At 33.7% G+C, this 18,649-nt stretch overlaps 2 protein-coding genes across 3 annotated transcripts in view; one reads left to right on the forward strand and one right to left on the reverse strand.

Moving 5' to 3' along the window:
• Positions 1-6,844, forward strand: part of LOC106116354 (KRAB-A domain-containing protein 2-like) — a 7,596-nt gene extending 752 nt beyond the window's left edge. The window contains exon 2 of the mRNA XM_013310147.1: positions 5,282-6,844. Within this exon, the coding sequence (XP_013165601.1) occupies positions 5,293-6,438 (1,146 nt within the window). The 5' untranslated portion in view covers positions 5,282-5,292 and the 3' untranslated portion in view covers positions 6,439-6,844. The remainder of the gene's footprint in view (positions 1-5,281) is intronic.
• The window catches only part of LOC106116353 (aminopeptidase N), a 20,849-nt gene extending 11,540 nt beyond the window's left edge, over positions 1-9,309 (reverse strand). For both annotated transcript variants that reach the window (XM_013310145.1, XM_013310146.1), the window contains exon 1: positions 9,132-9,309. In XM_013310145.1, the coding sequence (XP_013165599.1) occupies positions 9,132-9,305 (174 nt within the window). In that variant the 5' untranslated portion in view covers positions 9,306-9,309. The remainder of the gene's footprint in view (positions 1-9,131) is intronic.
• Positions 9,310-18,649: the final 9,340 nt, after the last annotated feature.

Raw genomic sequence — 18,649 nt, forward strand, 5'->3', positions numbered from 1 at the left:
ATATTCATCATCTCGGTCGACTAATAAACTTCATGTTGGTCTAATCAAGCCAAGCACCACTCATTAAATGCGTAAATTTTGACAGAAATGTGACAGTTGGTGGAGTATTTTAGGGTTGCCATGTGCAAAATGTCAAATTTCTACCATTAACATTGTAATATGTAATATTAAAACACGGGTATTAATTAATGTGTCACCATAGAGAATATTTTTGTCGCGTTACCTGTGAGATGGTTAGCGAGTTGTCAGTATAGTCCCTGGTGACAGTGAGGAGCGGGTAGCCGGTCTGCGTGGTCCAGGTGTCCATGACCTGCTTGACGGTGACGTTGCGGGAGAGGCCGCCGTGTCGCTGCGTGGCGGCTGTCAGCTCGGCCCACAGGTCGTCCTGCTCCGCGTTTCCGTACGAGTGCTTCACCAGGTAACTGGTGACACAAACTTATACCTAAATACTTGCCCACAAAAGACGAAGAAAAAAAATCGATCACCAAAGACCCTTAAGATGAAGCGAGAGAGGAAAAATGACAGAAAGAGATCTTCCGCACTGTCAAAGACCAAATAAAAATTTTATACCGGACTGAAACACGGTCATCAGATGAGATGCCGAAATTTTTTCACTTCACGCCGTTCTTCTGCTTCTTAAAGTGAAAGAAGTTCGAAGTAAACCAAGCTCTGAACAAGCGTGGCCTGTTACACCGACACTTTTAACTTAGTAAACTCGGGCCTTGAGATTGGAGAAATAAATGAGCTGATATTACCAAAAGAATCAATGAAAAATAAGGAAAACCGGAACAATTAGCGATTAAGAATCGCGCAGATAAAGTTCTGTACTTACTTATTGATGGCCTCCCTGAAGACGTGTTCTCCGAGAAACATGGTCATCATGCGGATGATGGTGGAGCCTTTGCGGTACGAGATCTCGTCGAAGATCTCTGATATACGCTTCGGGTTGTCAATCGGTACTGATACCTGAATAATTTATAATAAATTATTTAAAACTAAAAACATTGTTATAACGAAGGTGAAGTATGACGGGAAATAAAGTTGAAACTTTACGTATTATTGTAATTTAAGAGCAAGAGGTTCATCGAAACCAGTAACAGTTTGAAAGGGAAATTACAAAAAAAAGTTTAGGAGTCTCTGTTCACTTCAAACTATGATAACTTTACAATAAATGTTAACGTCGATAAACTAAATTAAAAGGCAATTAAAGTATAATTTTTGACTCGAAGTGTAGGATCAGATATTGGATAGATATTGGGGTTGTAAGGTATTGTGCAGAGTGGAGAGTGCAGTAGAGGCAGCAGCAGGTACCGGGTGCGAGGACTCGAGCGCGTCCAGGCTGAGCACGGAGAGGATGTTGTCGAGGGCGTAGCTGCGGTCTGCGCGCCAGGCGGGCTCCACCGCCGCCACGCCCACCGACGCCGCGTACGTCGCGAACCCCTCGTTCAGCCACAGGTCCGACCACCACTTCATCGTCACCAGGTTGCCGAACCACTGGTGCGCCAGCTCGTGAGCTATCACCTGCAGACACTCTTCCTCGTTACTTCGATCTGGATAAGTTTTATCAGTAGCGGCGTTAGGTAGGGCAACCGCTAAGGGCGCCGGACATAAACGAGCGCCTGATGAGACCCCTAAGAAACCCTATCTTTGGACGATTTCTCTTTACACCAATAAAAGACCCCCGCAAAAATCGACACCAGGGTGCCAGAAATGTTAAAACCCGCCCGTGTTTAATCATTAAATAAGGTACCACAAAATAAGTTTCATTTTTTTTTCCTGCTATAAGATATTTTATCATCAAGGAAAAATAATAAAATTTAAACTTATAAATTTTGAAACTTGAAATGAAAAAACATGTTTTCCATTTTTTTGTTAGTAAATTATACGGCAAATTTGTGTAAGTATTCAGTACAACAGTTATCGTATTGGTGGCTGACTTTGCTAAGCATATGCTCAGTATAATTCGAGCTCATAACTATGCATTTCAGCTTAAGTCAGTTCCACAGTAAACAGATAGGGTCCCAGCAGCTCACCTCAGCGACCCTCTCCTTGTTGAGGAAGGAGGACTGCTGGTTGTCGTAGAGCAGCGCAGTCTCCCTGTAAGTGACGAGGCCCCAGTTCTCCATGGCGCCGGCGCTGAAGTCCGGGATGGCGATCATGTCCTGCTTCGGCAGCGGGAACGACACGTTGAACCAACGCTCGAAGTGCGACAACACGCGGGGGCCCAGGTTTGCGGCGTACGCGGTCTGATCATAATAAATATAATACACGATTTAGGCTATATATATATTCATGCCGTGATAGAAAGGGATAAAAATTGCAAGCCAATAGCAGCACATATTTATGGTCGCCATGGTAACGGTAGTTTTCAGCCAATGGGGAAGGGCTTCGTTGCCATTTAAGCTTTTGAATTTTGACATTAGCAATTAAAAGTTTTACTTGCATTCTTTCTTTTACCCCGTTAAATAAAATCGGTATAAATTTTACAATCTTCAAATAATTTAGTCTATGACGTGTGCCTACAAGAGTCAAAATGACACTGACAGGAGAAATCTAATGTCACTTTGACATTTACCACAGATTAAAACTATTGCTTTTGAAACTGAATATGAATATAATTCAGAAGACTAAGTATAAACTACCATTCGATTAAACATTTATAACTTAGTTACCTGATCAATAGCATCGCTCCGAGCCCAGATCCTGAACTTGGTGTTAGCGAGCTCTGGCGGACTCTCCACGTACGAGAACTTTGACACCACAAACGCGACCAGGTATGTGGACATTGGAACCGAATTCTCAAACTGGTCCCATACGAAATGAGCGCGGTCCTTCCTAAAATTACAAAGTCAAAGTGTTAATTAAACCATCAAAATATGTGTGGTGATCTTGCATCGTCACAAAACTTTGTATTTCAAATATTTTCTACTCACCTAAATTGCTTCGCAATTGTTTCCCAAGACCAGACATCTTCAAGGGCACTGTAAAGAAGATAGTAATAATTACACGAAAAAACTTCATATTTGAGGCTTGTTTTGTGTGTAGTCGTGGCAAAGAGTCAGCGGGCTATTCTTCCGAACTTTGCCACCGTTGAAGTATAAACAGACAAAACTGAATCGGTGGGCATAATCAAACTAAATTGTGCCTGCACACTAGCGCCCCTCAGACGACAAAAAATATCACAAGATCCTCTTTTTTACATATCATATATTTATATGTCATCTCATTATATCATATATATCATAGATATCATATCATTTTATATGTCTAAATACGTTTTATTGTGACACCAACCGCGATAGCAGCGCCTCTCACTGAGTCAGATATCCTTGTTTGAATATACGATTCTAATTGGGAACTCACTTGTCTTTAGTAGTATTAAACAAGGGCATGTTGGAGACTGCAGTGAACTCCTCATGATGACCGATGTTCAGTCGGAACGTCGCCTTGTATATTGGTTCGTCGAAGCACGGGAATCCTTTGCGTGCTGATATCGCTTCGAATTGAGTCGCTATCAAGTACCTGCAAGCATACATATTTAGATATACATTTTAGAGTCTTTCTAGAACATTCTATAAGAGAGAAAGAAACTTTCAATGTGGTGGTCTACTGTGCGAGAATAGTTGAATAGACCTTCAAAATGTCAATGAAATTACCAATATCGCTACTATCTTTCGATGCTTATACTTTCGCTATCTTCGAGCAAGTGCGACCCAAAGTAGGTGTTGACGTGTGACACAAAATACTGTTAACCATTAAAAAGAAAAAAGTCAGATGTAAGAACTCACTCTCTAAGCTTAGTCTTCTTATTTACATATGTACTGATATAAACACCATCAAGTCCGATCTTCAAATTGCCGTAGAAGGGTATCTGGAGGCGGTAGCTAGAACCTTCTACAAGTTCCTTGTTCAAGGTCAGTGTAAGGAAGTTGTATGTATCATTGAGTTTGACAGAAGTAACGGCTGGTAAGTCACCAGCTCCATGAAATACCACTTTATCCTCAGCTACTGTATACTCCTGGGCGTGCAGAACAATCTTTGAAGTCGTTTTCTTCACGTCCAACTAGAAAGAATATGTGTAAATACATGTATAATAGTTTTCGAATATTTTAACGGCTCCAACTTCGCGGAAGTCAGAACACAATTTTAGGTGTGGCGCAGCGCAACCAGATGCAGTGTGAGGGCTCCGCAGCGCGCCAATGCCCTTTGGCCACCAAGATATTTGAAAAGGACTATAACTCGGCGTTGGAATTTCTTGATAATTTAGTATGTATGTATGTTATATGTTCTCGACTTTATAAAATACATTCGTGGAAAAAGCAAATAAATCCTTTAAATTATTCCCATCATATACCAGGTCATTATCGTGTTTTAAGGCTAATTATAATAACATTTAAACGCAATTAGTAACACACGCATGTTAAATCTGCCATATAGTAATTCCTAATTTTATGCGTTGAAGCCTTTATATAAATAATAATTACTAGAAAAGCGTAAACTCTTTTTCCACAGTTTAGGTCTTGCTTTGGAACGGTAAATACTTTATACTTTTAGCTGTAGCGTGTTTAGTAACTTTCTCAACCAATTTTACGTAAGACGTATGTTGCTCAATATCTCTGTAAGCGCAACTGTAAGGATGTGATTGATCTTTACAATGTATTGAAAAGCAAAGGAAATAGAGCGCGTTACCGTGACAAATCTGAGCTTCAGACGAAAGGAATGTTGTCACGCTTCACGCTTAATATTGCTACATATTTCCAATTTAATACACGTTAAAAATAATCAATCGTTGTTTTGAATTGTTATAGATAGTTATTGATTTTTATCAGTTATGTAATTTATGTAAAAAGTAATGTTTCTTTATGAACCTTTCTAACTTTTTAAACTGATGTTTAGTTTTTTATACTTAACCCGATTAATTTGTACAAGAGTGTCGGCTGTGATTGACTATCTTCCATTTAGTTTATCTCTGTAAAATTTCAAACACTCACAAAATTGTCGTAAATCGAAACGCAGAGTATTCTTTGCGTTCTGATTGGTTGTTACGACCCGCCATAAAGGCCATGAAAAAAGTTTTTCTGTCATCTGTCATATACTTCAATCGCTGATCGTAAACAAACCAATGTTTTTATTAAATAATTTTCAAATCAAAAGTAATTGATTCTAAGGACTACGTTTTATTGAAGCTAACGAACTGAAGTCGAAAGTTACTGCGATTAGACAACCCTAACTTATATTCTAAATGGTTTGGGTATAAGAAACTCATTGTATTTTTAAGCAATTCAATAAACAATGTCCATTAAACCGGAGTCTTCACAAAACTCTGAATCACCAATTGTTGATAAAGAAGAATTTAACACCAAGGTTCAAAATTATTACAAAGCACACAGCGTGCATAGCAAAAAGTTAGAATGGACGAAAGAAAGAATAGAAAATGTAATCAAACTTTTAGAAGACTATAGTAAAAATAAATTTCGTGGCGTACGAGCAACGAACAAACAATACCACCACGCACATAAATATGACGTCATTAAAACTGGTAATCACAAGGTATTAATGCTCAAAAGAAAAGATAGTTTACATCCAATGTTAGAAATGATTCCAACAGAGGATTATTATCAAAAAATTCTCGACGCCCACCTCGCCACCGGCCACGGTAGAAGAGACAAAATTGTTAGTACATTAAGAAATAAATACATGATACCAATATTTGCTATTAAAATATTTCTTGATCTTTGTAGAGTATGCATAACACATAAAAACAATTTTAAACCCAATGCTAAATCAGCACTTGTCCAAAAACCTATGCTAGCTAATAACTTTAACCAGAGCGGACATATAAATGTTTTAGACTTCCAATCAAGTCCTGACGAAGAATACAAATGGTTAATGCAATACCAGGATCAAACAACAAAGTTTAGTTTTTTACGACCATTGAAAAGCAAAGAAGCGAAAGAAGTGGGTTATGAAGTTTTAAAAATATTTCTACAAATTGGTTGTCCTCATTTTCTACAAAGTTGTGGAGGAATTGAGTTTACTATGTCAGTATTAAGAGAAATAACTACATTATGGTCTGCATGTGATGTCATCCAAAGTGAACCAATAGTTCCACAGGAAGAAGAAAGCATAGAAACATTGAAACAAGATATAAAAAATATGATACAAGCATGGATGGTTGATAACAATTCAACAAATTGGTCTTTTGGTTGTTATTTTGTTCAATTTCAAATGAATTCATCATACCAATTGTCAACTCGTAACACTCCATATAAAGCAGTTTTTGGAACTGATCCTAGATTAGGAATATCAACATCTTTATCAGAAAATATTGAAGGCCACTTCCAAGTGGAAGTAAAAGTGGAAGAAGATTCAGAAGAAAGTGATAAAAATGAAGAAAAGGACCAACTAAATAATCAAAATTCAAAGTATGGAGAATAAAAATGAATTTTTAATTTGTATGTTACAAATGTCTAGTTTACATTATTCCAGTCCAACTATCCAAGTCCGCTCTGGCTTACAATTGGATAAATATTAACACAATGTAATCAGCACAATGCGTTACAATGTGTTTACATTTTTCCAGTTGTAATCCAGCATTGATATTCGTCGCTGGACTGGAATGATGTAAACCATAGGCATAGATTTTTCAACAATGATTTTGCATAACATTTAGAAACTCCCAAAACCAGAATTTTATTATTTGTTAAACTTTTGTTGAGATTAAACTTATGTATAATATATTAGCAAATTAGGATAAAAAAATGTATATAACTAAAAGTTAAAAATAGTGCAATCCTACTATTACTGTTAAAGCGAAAGTTTGAATCCTTTGTCGCGAATGGTCATTACCAAGTCAAGTGTCATAATGATTAGTGAGGGGACATAAACGTCGATATTTTAGTAAGGCTAGTGTTGCGCCACACCGGCACAGTGTCGGATTTTCTTCCTAATACTACATATCTTCAAAACGGCTAAACTCTTAAATTTGTCCTAAATGTGGAACATATAGGATACTTTACCTTTTTTTTTTACTTCTGCGCGGACAGAGTCGCGGTAGACAGCTATGATAATTGTTATTAACATGTTATTTTATTTATTTGATATAGATTTAAGGTTTAAATTATAGATGTAAATATTATATGTAAAAAGTAAATATGCATATATTAATTTTAAATAAACTTGATATAATTAAAAACCTTATTTATAGCCATAGAGTTATGTGACAAATCACGTCAAATGGCAAACCCTAACCCCTGGCTACCCTTCTAGGTTACAAGCGTGAATGTTATCCACGAAACAATACAACTACCTCTTAATAAGGAACAATAGAGCGTATGACAAAAATATATATCACAAAAAGTAATTTCACGGGGTGAACAAACTGTTTTGGAATATCGAAGCATGCAATAAGATTTTGTTACGCCCACACGTTAAGAAGTGTCTTGGTAAGGGGACATTGTTCAGTACATTTACCCTGATTGAGTCAATAGCTTATTTAACCGAAAGGTAACACTGTCTAAATACATCTATCTCTATTTTACTAAAGCAAATGAGAGGGATAGCTTATGTTTTTATACATTTGAAACAGCAATGGAAACTCAAGGCAAAGGTTTATTTATAATTGTTCCAAATCGATATACTACGACTCTATACAACTTTTTTTAACACAAGGTGGCAAATGAGCAAGCGGACATCTGAATACGCCGAAATAACGTAACGACCGCTGCCCATGCAATTGCAAATGCGTTGCCTACCTTTGATCAACGGAGGACGGGACGCTCAGAAACAAGATATATCCCTTCCTATGCGTCCCTTCATCCGTTAAATCCACTACTTCCCGTATCCCATAATTTTTCTTATAAGAGTTTTGGAAGAAAAAGCGGACTAACATTAGACATCCGGATGTTGCTGGTTGTGGGTTGTTTACAATAAAGCCTTGTATTGTGTCATTTCCCTATATAACGTGTCATTTAGTGAATGAATATTCTGCCCCTTTTGCAATTTTCCTAGGCAATTTAAAGATAGTTGATATAAAACCTAAATAATTATCGTTAACCTTGCAACAGATTTCACTGATCAAACAATCAGTTTATTTAGTGAGCGGGACACGACCTGCTGCAGACGTGGTCGGCCTCACAATGACCATAGAAAGTAGGTTATGCACTAGATAGTTTTGTGTTATAGATATTTAGATGTAAATATTTTGCAATGTCTGTCTAGGCAGGTCAAATATATTTAAGAATATGAAGGTAAAGTATCCGGCGGATTAATTGGCACGTCGGTTGTATGAATATGCTTGGTTCTGGCGTGCCAATTCTAAAGCAGTCTACTATTTTGATACCAATGCAATTATCGCTATTAAAATAGTAGTCAATTGCAATATGATTTGCACTTTTTTAAATAATAAAATTAGTTCTTGTTATGGTAAAGAATTTTGGACCTGGTCTTATGGAGTCGACTCACCGTTTTTTATAATAACCTATTTTGCAGTTAAAATGCGTGTTTACATTAAATAAAGCTAGTAGAACCGGTAAGTGAACGCGTATTGTTTACATCAGTTATTTGCTTTATAAAAATAAATGAATATATGTACTCGCAAATAACTACTTGCATTTCATATAGATACTAGCTGTCGCTCGCGACTCCGTCCAGCACCGAAATTAAAGATACACAGAAACGTCAGATTCCAACTATATTTTAATGGCCAATACGGTATTTAATTTTTTCAGTGGTTTTTTAAAACAAAGGTTGCCAGTTATATTTCCGAATTTAAAATATTTAACGTACTGTGTATTTTGTTTATGGTTAAATTCGATGCATACTTCTCGCAGTGTCATAGACAGCAGTCGGGTTATTTAATTAATTTATATGAACAGCATTTATATTCACAATGTGACTAACAATGTATTGTTGAGGTCAGTCGTTGTGATTCTCAACAGAAACCGCGCAAGGTTTTCCTTGTCTTGTCTCTGACACATTCCTTGTCACGCTTACTTTTGTATTAAGGCACAAATCTACTAAATTTACACTTCAATTAATACACAGCCATCCCTTTCATTCTCTTTCACAAAACAGAGACAACAAATACGTTTTTCAACAATTCACGATATGTTTAAAGCGTTCGAACATACCAGGATATCAGCAACACCAAAAAAGCTGTAATTCGTCCTCGGATCGACGTCGAAGACGAGCCTCACGTCATAGTGCTTGGGGACCACGTCGCCCGGCAGCAAGTACTCCGCGAGGACCACAGGCAAGATCAGGACCAAGACCGGCAGGACCACGAGACATCCCGACCGTCGCATCTTAATGTCTGCAAAAACCAAATATTAATTCATCAATGTAAATTATGAATATCGGATATATGGAAATTTTAAAAGTAACAAAACAACATATTTTAAATATTTCCGTCGCGCGAACACAGATAACCTAAGGTAGAAAATCGAAATACAAAATTATCAAAAAATTCTCTAACGGCCTTTAAATTTGCCGTAAACCAATCTGTAGTATGTATAAAAAAATGAATTTCATTGACTCACGTGTTATTTTTCGTTATTGTTTAATTATAGGCGTATCTATTTATCTAATCGAACTGACACCAAACCGTTCACGTGGTGATAATTGATAAACATAATAAAATGTAATATATTTTAATTAAATATTTATTACACAAAATAACTGTCATCCACGACTCCGACTGCGCGAAATTAAAAAGAAACTTTATTAATGTGTTCTTCCAGACTATGTTCTACATCTATGCCTAATTTCAACAAGATCTGTTTAGCCGTTCTGGAAATACCTTCTAACAAACATCCATCTAAACTTTCGCATTTATAATATTCGTAAGATATACGTTTTATTTTCTGCCTAACTATTATTACAAGGTCCAAATCACGAAGACCGCGTAAACCTTACATAAAATTTAAAGAAATCTATGCCAGAGTCACAAACACTATGTTAATAAGGGCAATTATATTTAAGATCTATGTTTATTATATTTATGAATACCTATTATATTCTGTGGAAACTCGAGACAGACACAATATGGTACCAGCCGGTCACAAACACAACAGCACGATATTAGACGATGTTGCATGACAGTATTAAAATATTCAGTCATATTTTTATAGCATAATAAAAAGTTATAAAGTGGTAATATTGACCTGGAATCCTGAAATACCAGCATGTGGGTGTCCGCCATCTTTAATTATCATAGTCGATGTTAATTTGATAAAAATGTTTTCATTAACTTTATCTGTATGTTTATTTTTAATTTTAATCAAATTAATTATCAATGTTATACGCAATGATTTGATAACTATTCAAAAAGTCAATTTATAAGAATCATATTATGTAAAATATTGCTATTTTGACGTGAACTTTCGCGCGCTTTTTATTGTTTTTTTAATAGGATACTAATGTTCAGCCACGACATTTAAAAAAAATTCAATCTACATTTTCTCTTCAATTTAATCTGTTTAACATTTAATCGTTCTTTTTGAAAAACTATATCTAGAGAAAAACTTTCTTACAAAACAGAATAACGTACGGAACCGATTTATTTACTATATCAATAGCAAACGACGTCACATACACGCGGACAGACCAATTAGCATCAATAATGCAGCTTTAAGAATGCATAAAAAGAGGAAAACTAGGTCATACAAGTAAGACCTACATCGAATGCGAACACACTAGTTAGCCTTCATAATGCGTGCTTGTAACATAGACCTGTTTACTTTACAATAATTTAAATAAACAACAAATTTTTATTTTTATTGAATATCCCAAACACAATATGCCCATAAACAAACCTCCCGACAGTCAAAAGAAACTTAGAGGTTTCGATCAAAAATACAATTTATTTCTTATCTATAAAAATACAAATTACGTAAAAGGCTTGTGTTTGCTCTACTGACAACAGTGAAAATATGCTCCCTAATAGAATGTTTTTATAATTAATTACATAGTAAAACGGCTGAAGAGTAAACCAGGTACTAATTTCTTGCTACAATTAATATTGCAATAATCAAGTAAGAAGTGCATTAACTCTTAGAAAGTCTCAATTCGATCAAACTTCATTATAAATGTTACTTATTAATTTCTTGTCTATGGTTACTGTAATCAAGTACTTTACCTATGTTTCTCTCGAATTAACTTTCGCGGTAATATAGTAGTACTAGCATTCTCTAAAGCTAAATAATAACTTATTTACTAACATATATTTAAAATAAGTGTGTCAAAATATTTTTCCTTGTTATTGCAAAGATTTCTACAACTTTGGGTTAAGACGTTGAGGTTATTGCGTCATATAATATCAAGTTTTCCTTCGTCCTAAAATATTTGTTCGTAAAGTATTTAGGATATTCTGTCTGTTTCATATTTTGGTTTCATCCATCGGATTTTTCATAAGAAAACATATTATTTTGTCTTCGTTTCAATTTATTTATTGAAAGTTAATTAGTTTATCAAATATAATTATTCATGTTGCCCATTCTGATAGACATTTTCCTTTTGGACAATTTTCTTAATATTTTTATAATTCAAATGATAAAAATGTTGTAACTTTAACATTCAAAAATATCGCTATCTTACAAAACTATGTTGCATGCATTAATTGGCAGAATAACGGACGTTTTGGTCACAGTTTTAATTTAAAAAAAACTTTGTACGTTACGGTTGACGCACGACAATGAACAAGTTGAACTGGTGTTATATTCAAATAAAAACGTATTTTAACCTGAAAGAAAAGAATCTCTGATTCGTTGTAAATCTTTTTGTAGACAAATGTGGAGAATCGACCGGGAAAAGAAAGGTTAACTCACCAATACTTTAGTCTGTGGTCATTAAAGCCGTGTTCCTTTGGGTACCAAACATTTTCGTAATCAATATATCAAGGTCCAACAAACAAACAAACAAACATGAATAACAATTGTAACATTCACCGCGCGCTGTGAGATCACAAACCAATTCACGTTGGTCGACATTTCCAAACGACATTTGCACGTCACTTCACATCTGTCATGTCAAATTGTTTTTAATTATTTCGCGGTAAAATTTAATGTCAAAATATGTAAATAAAATAAATAGTTTTACGGCCATTGGCCTTTATAAGACCTCTGTACAGAAATCAGTGACTACGGCATGTAATAAATTGTAAATAAATGAAACGTGTCATCCCACAGGAAAGAAGAAAAGAACATTTCTATGCTTTACATTTTTATTAATGTAAATATGGTGAAAATATCCTAGTAAACTATACAATATGACTTTTTATGTTTGATGTATTTTTAAAATTACTAGCTCTTACCCGCGACTACGTCCACGACGAATGAAAAAAAACTTAACTATTAGCCTATGTTTTCTTTAAAACTATGTTCTACATCTATGCCAAATTACTAAAATTACAGCCTTTGTGCAGATACAACAACAAACAAACATCCATCCAAACATTCGCATTTATGTTTCCTGAGCGCTTTAGACAAGCTTTATGATGTACACATAAAAATTACCGTTAAAATAACCGTCACTCAAATAATAGCTAACAGCCGCCCCGCCCCTTTCCTATCTGTTCAAATAAAAACCAGATAGAGCATTGAACTTTATCAATTCATGTAAATATTCATCTAATTTTGTCTTATTTTAAACAACCGGTTACATTATATCCGTGTTGTTATTTAAATAAATCTGAATATCAACATTTTTAAAACACATCGAAATGTTTTTATTATAAAACATTCGTTTTTGTGTCTCTTTAACTCCACTTAGCAAATATCATGAAAGTATGGTGCCAATTTATTCTTAACGAAAATTAAAAAATAAAAACATTAAATTATTATATTACAAGTACAAAAATTATAACAATATTTGATCCATCTCTAAAGAATGTATAAATCACGATAACATTTTGTTGTAAAAAATCTAAATTAAAAAAAGAATATGGACAGCGCCAAATTTAAATCTGTCTTACGCCTTTGGGTTACAGATTTAATATGTAACTTCTATGGTATATATTACCTCGTTTATGATAAGATTTAAAAGGAAAAAAAGAATATCGGTAAATCAATAATTTATTCTTGAGAAGAAAACGGTTTTTTGAAACCCAGCATGAAATCTCTACCCACTTAAGTACCTGATTTATTTTGTATGTTCCTTGACCGTTACCTTAATGATATTCAGAGAGAGCAGGATATCATCCGCGTATTTTTGGAAGTTTTTTCCGAATAACGGCTGTTCGGTATATAACGCCATCTAGTGTTCAAGCTAAATTAATCGTATATCGTCATCCCTCTCAATATGCTTGACAAAACAGAGATAGCAATATGTTTCATATAGGAGTTTGTTTTTAAAAACCAACGATCAATCTTACGAAATAGAATCTGGGGACGCAGCTGTGTCCCGCGTAGTCAAGCACGGGCGATGCAATTTATACAATTTGTTTATGAAATTCATAATTTTCTTGTAAGATGGGACTGTAAATATATTTTTTGATTATTGTATTAGTGTTTCGGTAGTTAATTAAAGAATAGAACATAATTATCCTACGATCTTCCTTTTGCTAAACTTTTGAAGCAAGATGAATTGCAACATTGGATTATCTTCCGTGCGCATTTGGCGGATAATGGCGAGTATTTATAACTATAATAATAGATAATAAGACACAATTAGATACGGTTCTTTCCCTGTCATGTCATTAGGGCTATCACCTTTTACAACTTGACTCAAAATTTTACATCTTCGGGATAAAAGGTTGGCATTGACGGTTTGTGATGTGTTAACAAATCCATAGATATCGCTTTTCTTTTGTCCACTACAAAGTTAAAGGTTGAAAAGCACTATAAATGGACTGGCTAAAAGACGTAGTATTTGTGCCTGTTTCATTTTCGGCATTTCGGCGCTGATGATAGGTGGTTTGGAGAGGTGGGTTGGATTCGAACTAATAATAGATAGAAATAACTGTCACGTAACATTAATAGGTGCGTTTAAAACAGAACGAAGCAAAAGCTGTAATTTTCAAACAATCGCCTATCCATTTATAGAGTTCTTGAGAAGTGATATTTGTTTTTATTTTAATATTTATCTCTATTATTTAAAGTTGACAGCCCCAGTTGTTTGCAGACTAGGCACGCGATATCTTGACATTTCAATGTTTAGGAAATAATCAAGGGAAAGGTTATTCAAAAACAAGGAAAATTACAAATGGATATGGATTGAGGTTACAATGGATTTATGCTATGATATATCTGTATATATTTGTTCTCCCTTTCATTTTGGTTTAAAAAAGAGAGAAAGCAATATATTTTTGTATACTTTTCCGCAGTAAAAACTGACCGTTTCATCAACAGTTCGTTAGTCCCATAATAACGGATACTATTTTAGACAATAAAATATATCTTCTTTATTTACTTCAATACTCAAAGTTAGTGGCCAATAATGGATCCTACAGTGTTGTTATATGAATACTAAGGAACTGTTTAAGTAACAATTAAACGAGTTTTATGAATGGCAATTTTTTAAATGTATGTTTTTCAAAGCTCCAAAGTTCTCTTAAGTTATTAAAATATTCAGTGTCAAATGTTATGTAGTAATGTTTATATAACAAAGAATGAGTCATATACAAGTTTGTAACTTGGACCTCTGCTTTTTGAACTGTGACTCATTTAGTTTTACTAATATTTAAAAAAGTTTATTTTAGGAGATGAGATAAGCTCACAAACATTACACATGAAGTATAATATGTAATTATCTTCATTTAAGAATAACTAGCTGTCGCCTGTGACTCCATCCACGCGGAATTAAAAAAAAAATATTTAGTAACATATGTGTTCTTTCAGACTATATGCTACGTCTCTGTCAAATTTTATCATGAATATTCCTTCTAAATCAAACCCATCCATCTAAACATTCTCATTTATAATATTAGTAAGATTTTATTTCGAACATACAATATAGGTACTTATTGCTTAACGCCCTCTATACTCTGCGAAATTAAACAGGTTAGAATTTTTAATGCCTCTACACGACAAACTTTACTTATTTTTAAGTAAAACGTAATAACGAAATTATGTTGTTAGTATTTGCATAGTGAACAGTTAGAAAAAAATTGCCAGACCTGACCTATCATCAAGAAAAAGACATCTTTAAATGAATAAAGTTACTTTAACATCCCCCAACTTGCACAAAACCGAGTCAACTCGAGGTTAAATTATGACAATTGTAACTAAAATATTATAATACCTACAGTTATTTACAAAATTTGCGTTATTTGTTGGAATGTTTGTTTACGAAATTATACCGCTTTAAAAAAAAGTTTGTTGCATTCTTTACAATCTATTTAAAAATCACAACAAGATTATAAAATGAAATAAATCGGTAAACTTTCACTGTTATGACTTAACGTAACATTTCAACTTTTACAACAGCTGTTAAGTCTTACGAAGTATCTTACTTAATATTTTGTTACTACTTAAATTCAGTAAAACAATCACCAACAAAACCCGACTCGATCTATAATACGTAATAAAAAAAACAAACTCACTTATACGTCGTCTTCTGTCGACGGTCAAACACCGACTGGAGTAGATTGGCTGTTTTTCATAATTCGGCACTGACTCCTACGATAATTATAACGCTTTTACAAGCGACGACACGACAACGATATGATTTTTTTTAAATCACTATTGCCTTGGAAGTCGTTGTTTAAGCTATGCAACATGACGACCCTTTCTAATTATCTGGCTGTATACACAATTCGTTCCATAACATAACATAAGCAAAATGAATGTAAAAATAAAAATTTAAGATAATTTTTAAATATTTACGATATAACTGTTTTTTCTAAACTACTCCAATTGAAGGTTTATTTAACAACGGTGAAAGCGGAATTATGCAATACTAGCTGTCGCCCGCGACTCCGTCCGCGCGAGATTAAAAATAGATGTTGGTCGATACTCAGACCTACTCAATATGCTCACGAAATTTCATGAGAATCGGTCAAGCCGTTTCGGAGGAGTATGAGAACGAAAATTGTGACACGAGAATTTTATGTATAAGATATAAGTAGTAAAAACATTTATAGTTATAGGAATAGTACGTAAAGTAATAAATTAATCAAATTAAATATTGGCCAACTAAAATCGTGACATGTAAATGATGTGACTGATAGTTTCTCCCGCGTCTGCCATAGCCTTTGCCATAAATGTTGCCAGTTGCCACCGTCACCATTCTGACTACTGACCGCTGCCACTGCGTCACCACTTGAAAGTTTAAGGTTGTTCACTCATTCCAACTTGCAGACTAGTCGATTTAGACTGTACAGTCAGCTGCATAAATATATAATACATTTACAAAACTTAACGACACTTGAATAGTGCTTTAGTTTCAAAAATACTATGCACTTATTTGTCGGAAGAATACAGACTGAAGCGTGTATACATTATTTAGAAATTGAAGACGTAAACATATTTATGTGGATGACTGTACCAACATTTAAAAAAAAAGTTTATTTGATAACTAGCAGTTGCGCATGACTTCGCGCGAAATTAAATAATCTATTAATATAGTCTATGTCACACGGGAATATTGTAGCTTCCCAATAGTGAAAGAATTCTTCAAATCGGTTCAGTAGTTTCGGAGTCTATTAAATGCATAGAAACAAATATTAACACCTTATAATGTTAGTATACTTGTGTACTATAAATTGATCCCTAAGCTTTTGAAGTTATTAAATCAACCAAAGAATATAATAAATTATTATAGAATAAATGTCGAAAAATATTGCTTTAACATGAACTGCGCTGTCGTTTACGTGGAGTCCGTCATTTCGGAAGCAAACATAAAAGTCATATAAATAGAGTCGTAAAAGTTATAAACTGCCGCGGGAACAAATAAACATCTGCTTGATAATGGAACAATGAACAATATATTTTTAATACTCCATCATTTAGTGCAGTTCTTTAAAGTCATCTAAATCTTACTTCTTGTTTATAAATGCGAATGTTTAGAGGGATGGATGTTTGTTTGAAAGTAACTTCGGAACGTGTCAACGAAACTATATAAAATTTGGCACAGACATAAAACATAGTCTAGAGGAAAACAATAATTGTTTTTTTTAATTCCGTGCGGGAGACAGCTAGTAAAAAATACAAAGTAACATGTCCTGTATTAGTTTAATTTAGTCACTAATATTTCGATGTCTCGGAACCGCTAGATGGCGCTGTCATAAAATTAAGTATTTTTCATCAAATTAAATAAACTTGCGGACCCTCATTGGCCAAAATTCTATCAATTTTCTAATATTTGATATATGGATGTTTCTTAGCTGTTTCCATAACGGCTGCTTGGATTCTCTTTGAAATTCGACATGGGTGGACGGAGTCGGGTGATTCAGCTAGTAATTCATGATTTTTTTTTTGTTTAAAAATGTTTTATGATAGAAATTAATTTTAAAAGGGCATAACAATTTTTGCTACACTTACTGGGAACGCTTTATTTTTAAGATATAAAAAATTATGATAAAAAGGTAAAGGTATGAAAATAAAACAAAATTTTATTCACAATGATTTTATTAATAAATCTAAAAATAATTTCTTTTAACATAAATATGATTTTTTCTAACGTAATGTAAAGTGGAAGAAAAATAGGGAATTTAGTCGAAAAATAAATTGTGAGCAATTTTGTTTTCAAAAATGGTATTTTTTTCGTGTTAATTCTTTATCTAGTATTTATTATTTCACGAATACTAACTAAACTAAAAAAATGCCAGTGGAAAATTAACATTTTTTTTTTGTAAAATGACAAAAATTATTATGTTTCAAACCTAAAAATCAATTTTTACAGGATCAAAAGTAATAAAAACTTTAAAATGTCGAATCTTAAGCCAAAAACACATATCTTAATCCCTTATCATCCACAAAAAGATGGACATTCTTAATCTAGCCAAGCCAATGTTAATTTATCTCTTAACCTATGAAAAAAAACAATATTAATTTGCAATTCGAGGCAGTGAAATTTTTTACATACAATTCTATGAAACGTATTTTGTTAAAGATAACCAAATTAAAATTAACACCCGCGTATTATAAATATTTCGAATTATGTAGACAGAAACAAAAAAAATTAAGCCGAAAAAAAATCCTGAGGTTTCTTTAAAAAAAAATACAATGTTTATGAAGTAAATTTAATTTGCAATAAACACATACCATGCCACGATCTTATCGTATTATCTACAATGAGAACATTTGCTATCTCTTTCATTCTGTATGAGAATGACAGAGATAGCAATACAGTTCATATCCAAATGTCAACATATATAGTTTCGATTTTTTCTGTGGCATTGAACGTGTTAACACTATAGCCGTATTATTTGGGTGGGAGAATTTGTATGACATAAAATATGGCAATAATCGGTGGTCCAATTGTATTCTCATGAAATGATCCTGGCTGGCGACTAAATGTGTAAAAAAAAAACATTTGACAAATCATAGACAAGTTAGTGAATGTCATAGATTAAATAAAGAAGATATGCAATAAAGATTAAAAACTTGGAATTATAACAAAATAACAATCTATTGTCTTCGAAAAAGGAATTTTTGAACTAATTATCATTTACAATACAATAAAAAATTGACAAATACAACCTACATTTATT

Source organism: Papilio xuthus, unplaced genomic scaffold, assembly GCF_000836235.2.
Source record: "Papilio xuthus unplaced genomic scaffold, Pxut_1.1 DF827756.1, whole genome shotgun sequence".
NCBI lineage: Eukaryota > Metazoa > Arthropoda > Insecta > Lepidoptera > Papilionidae > Papilio > Papilio xuthus.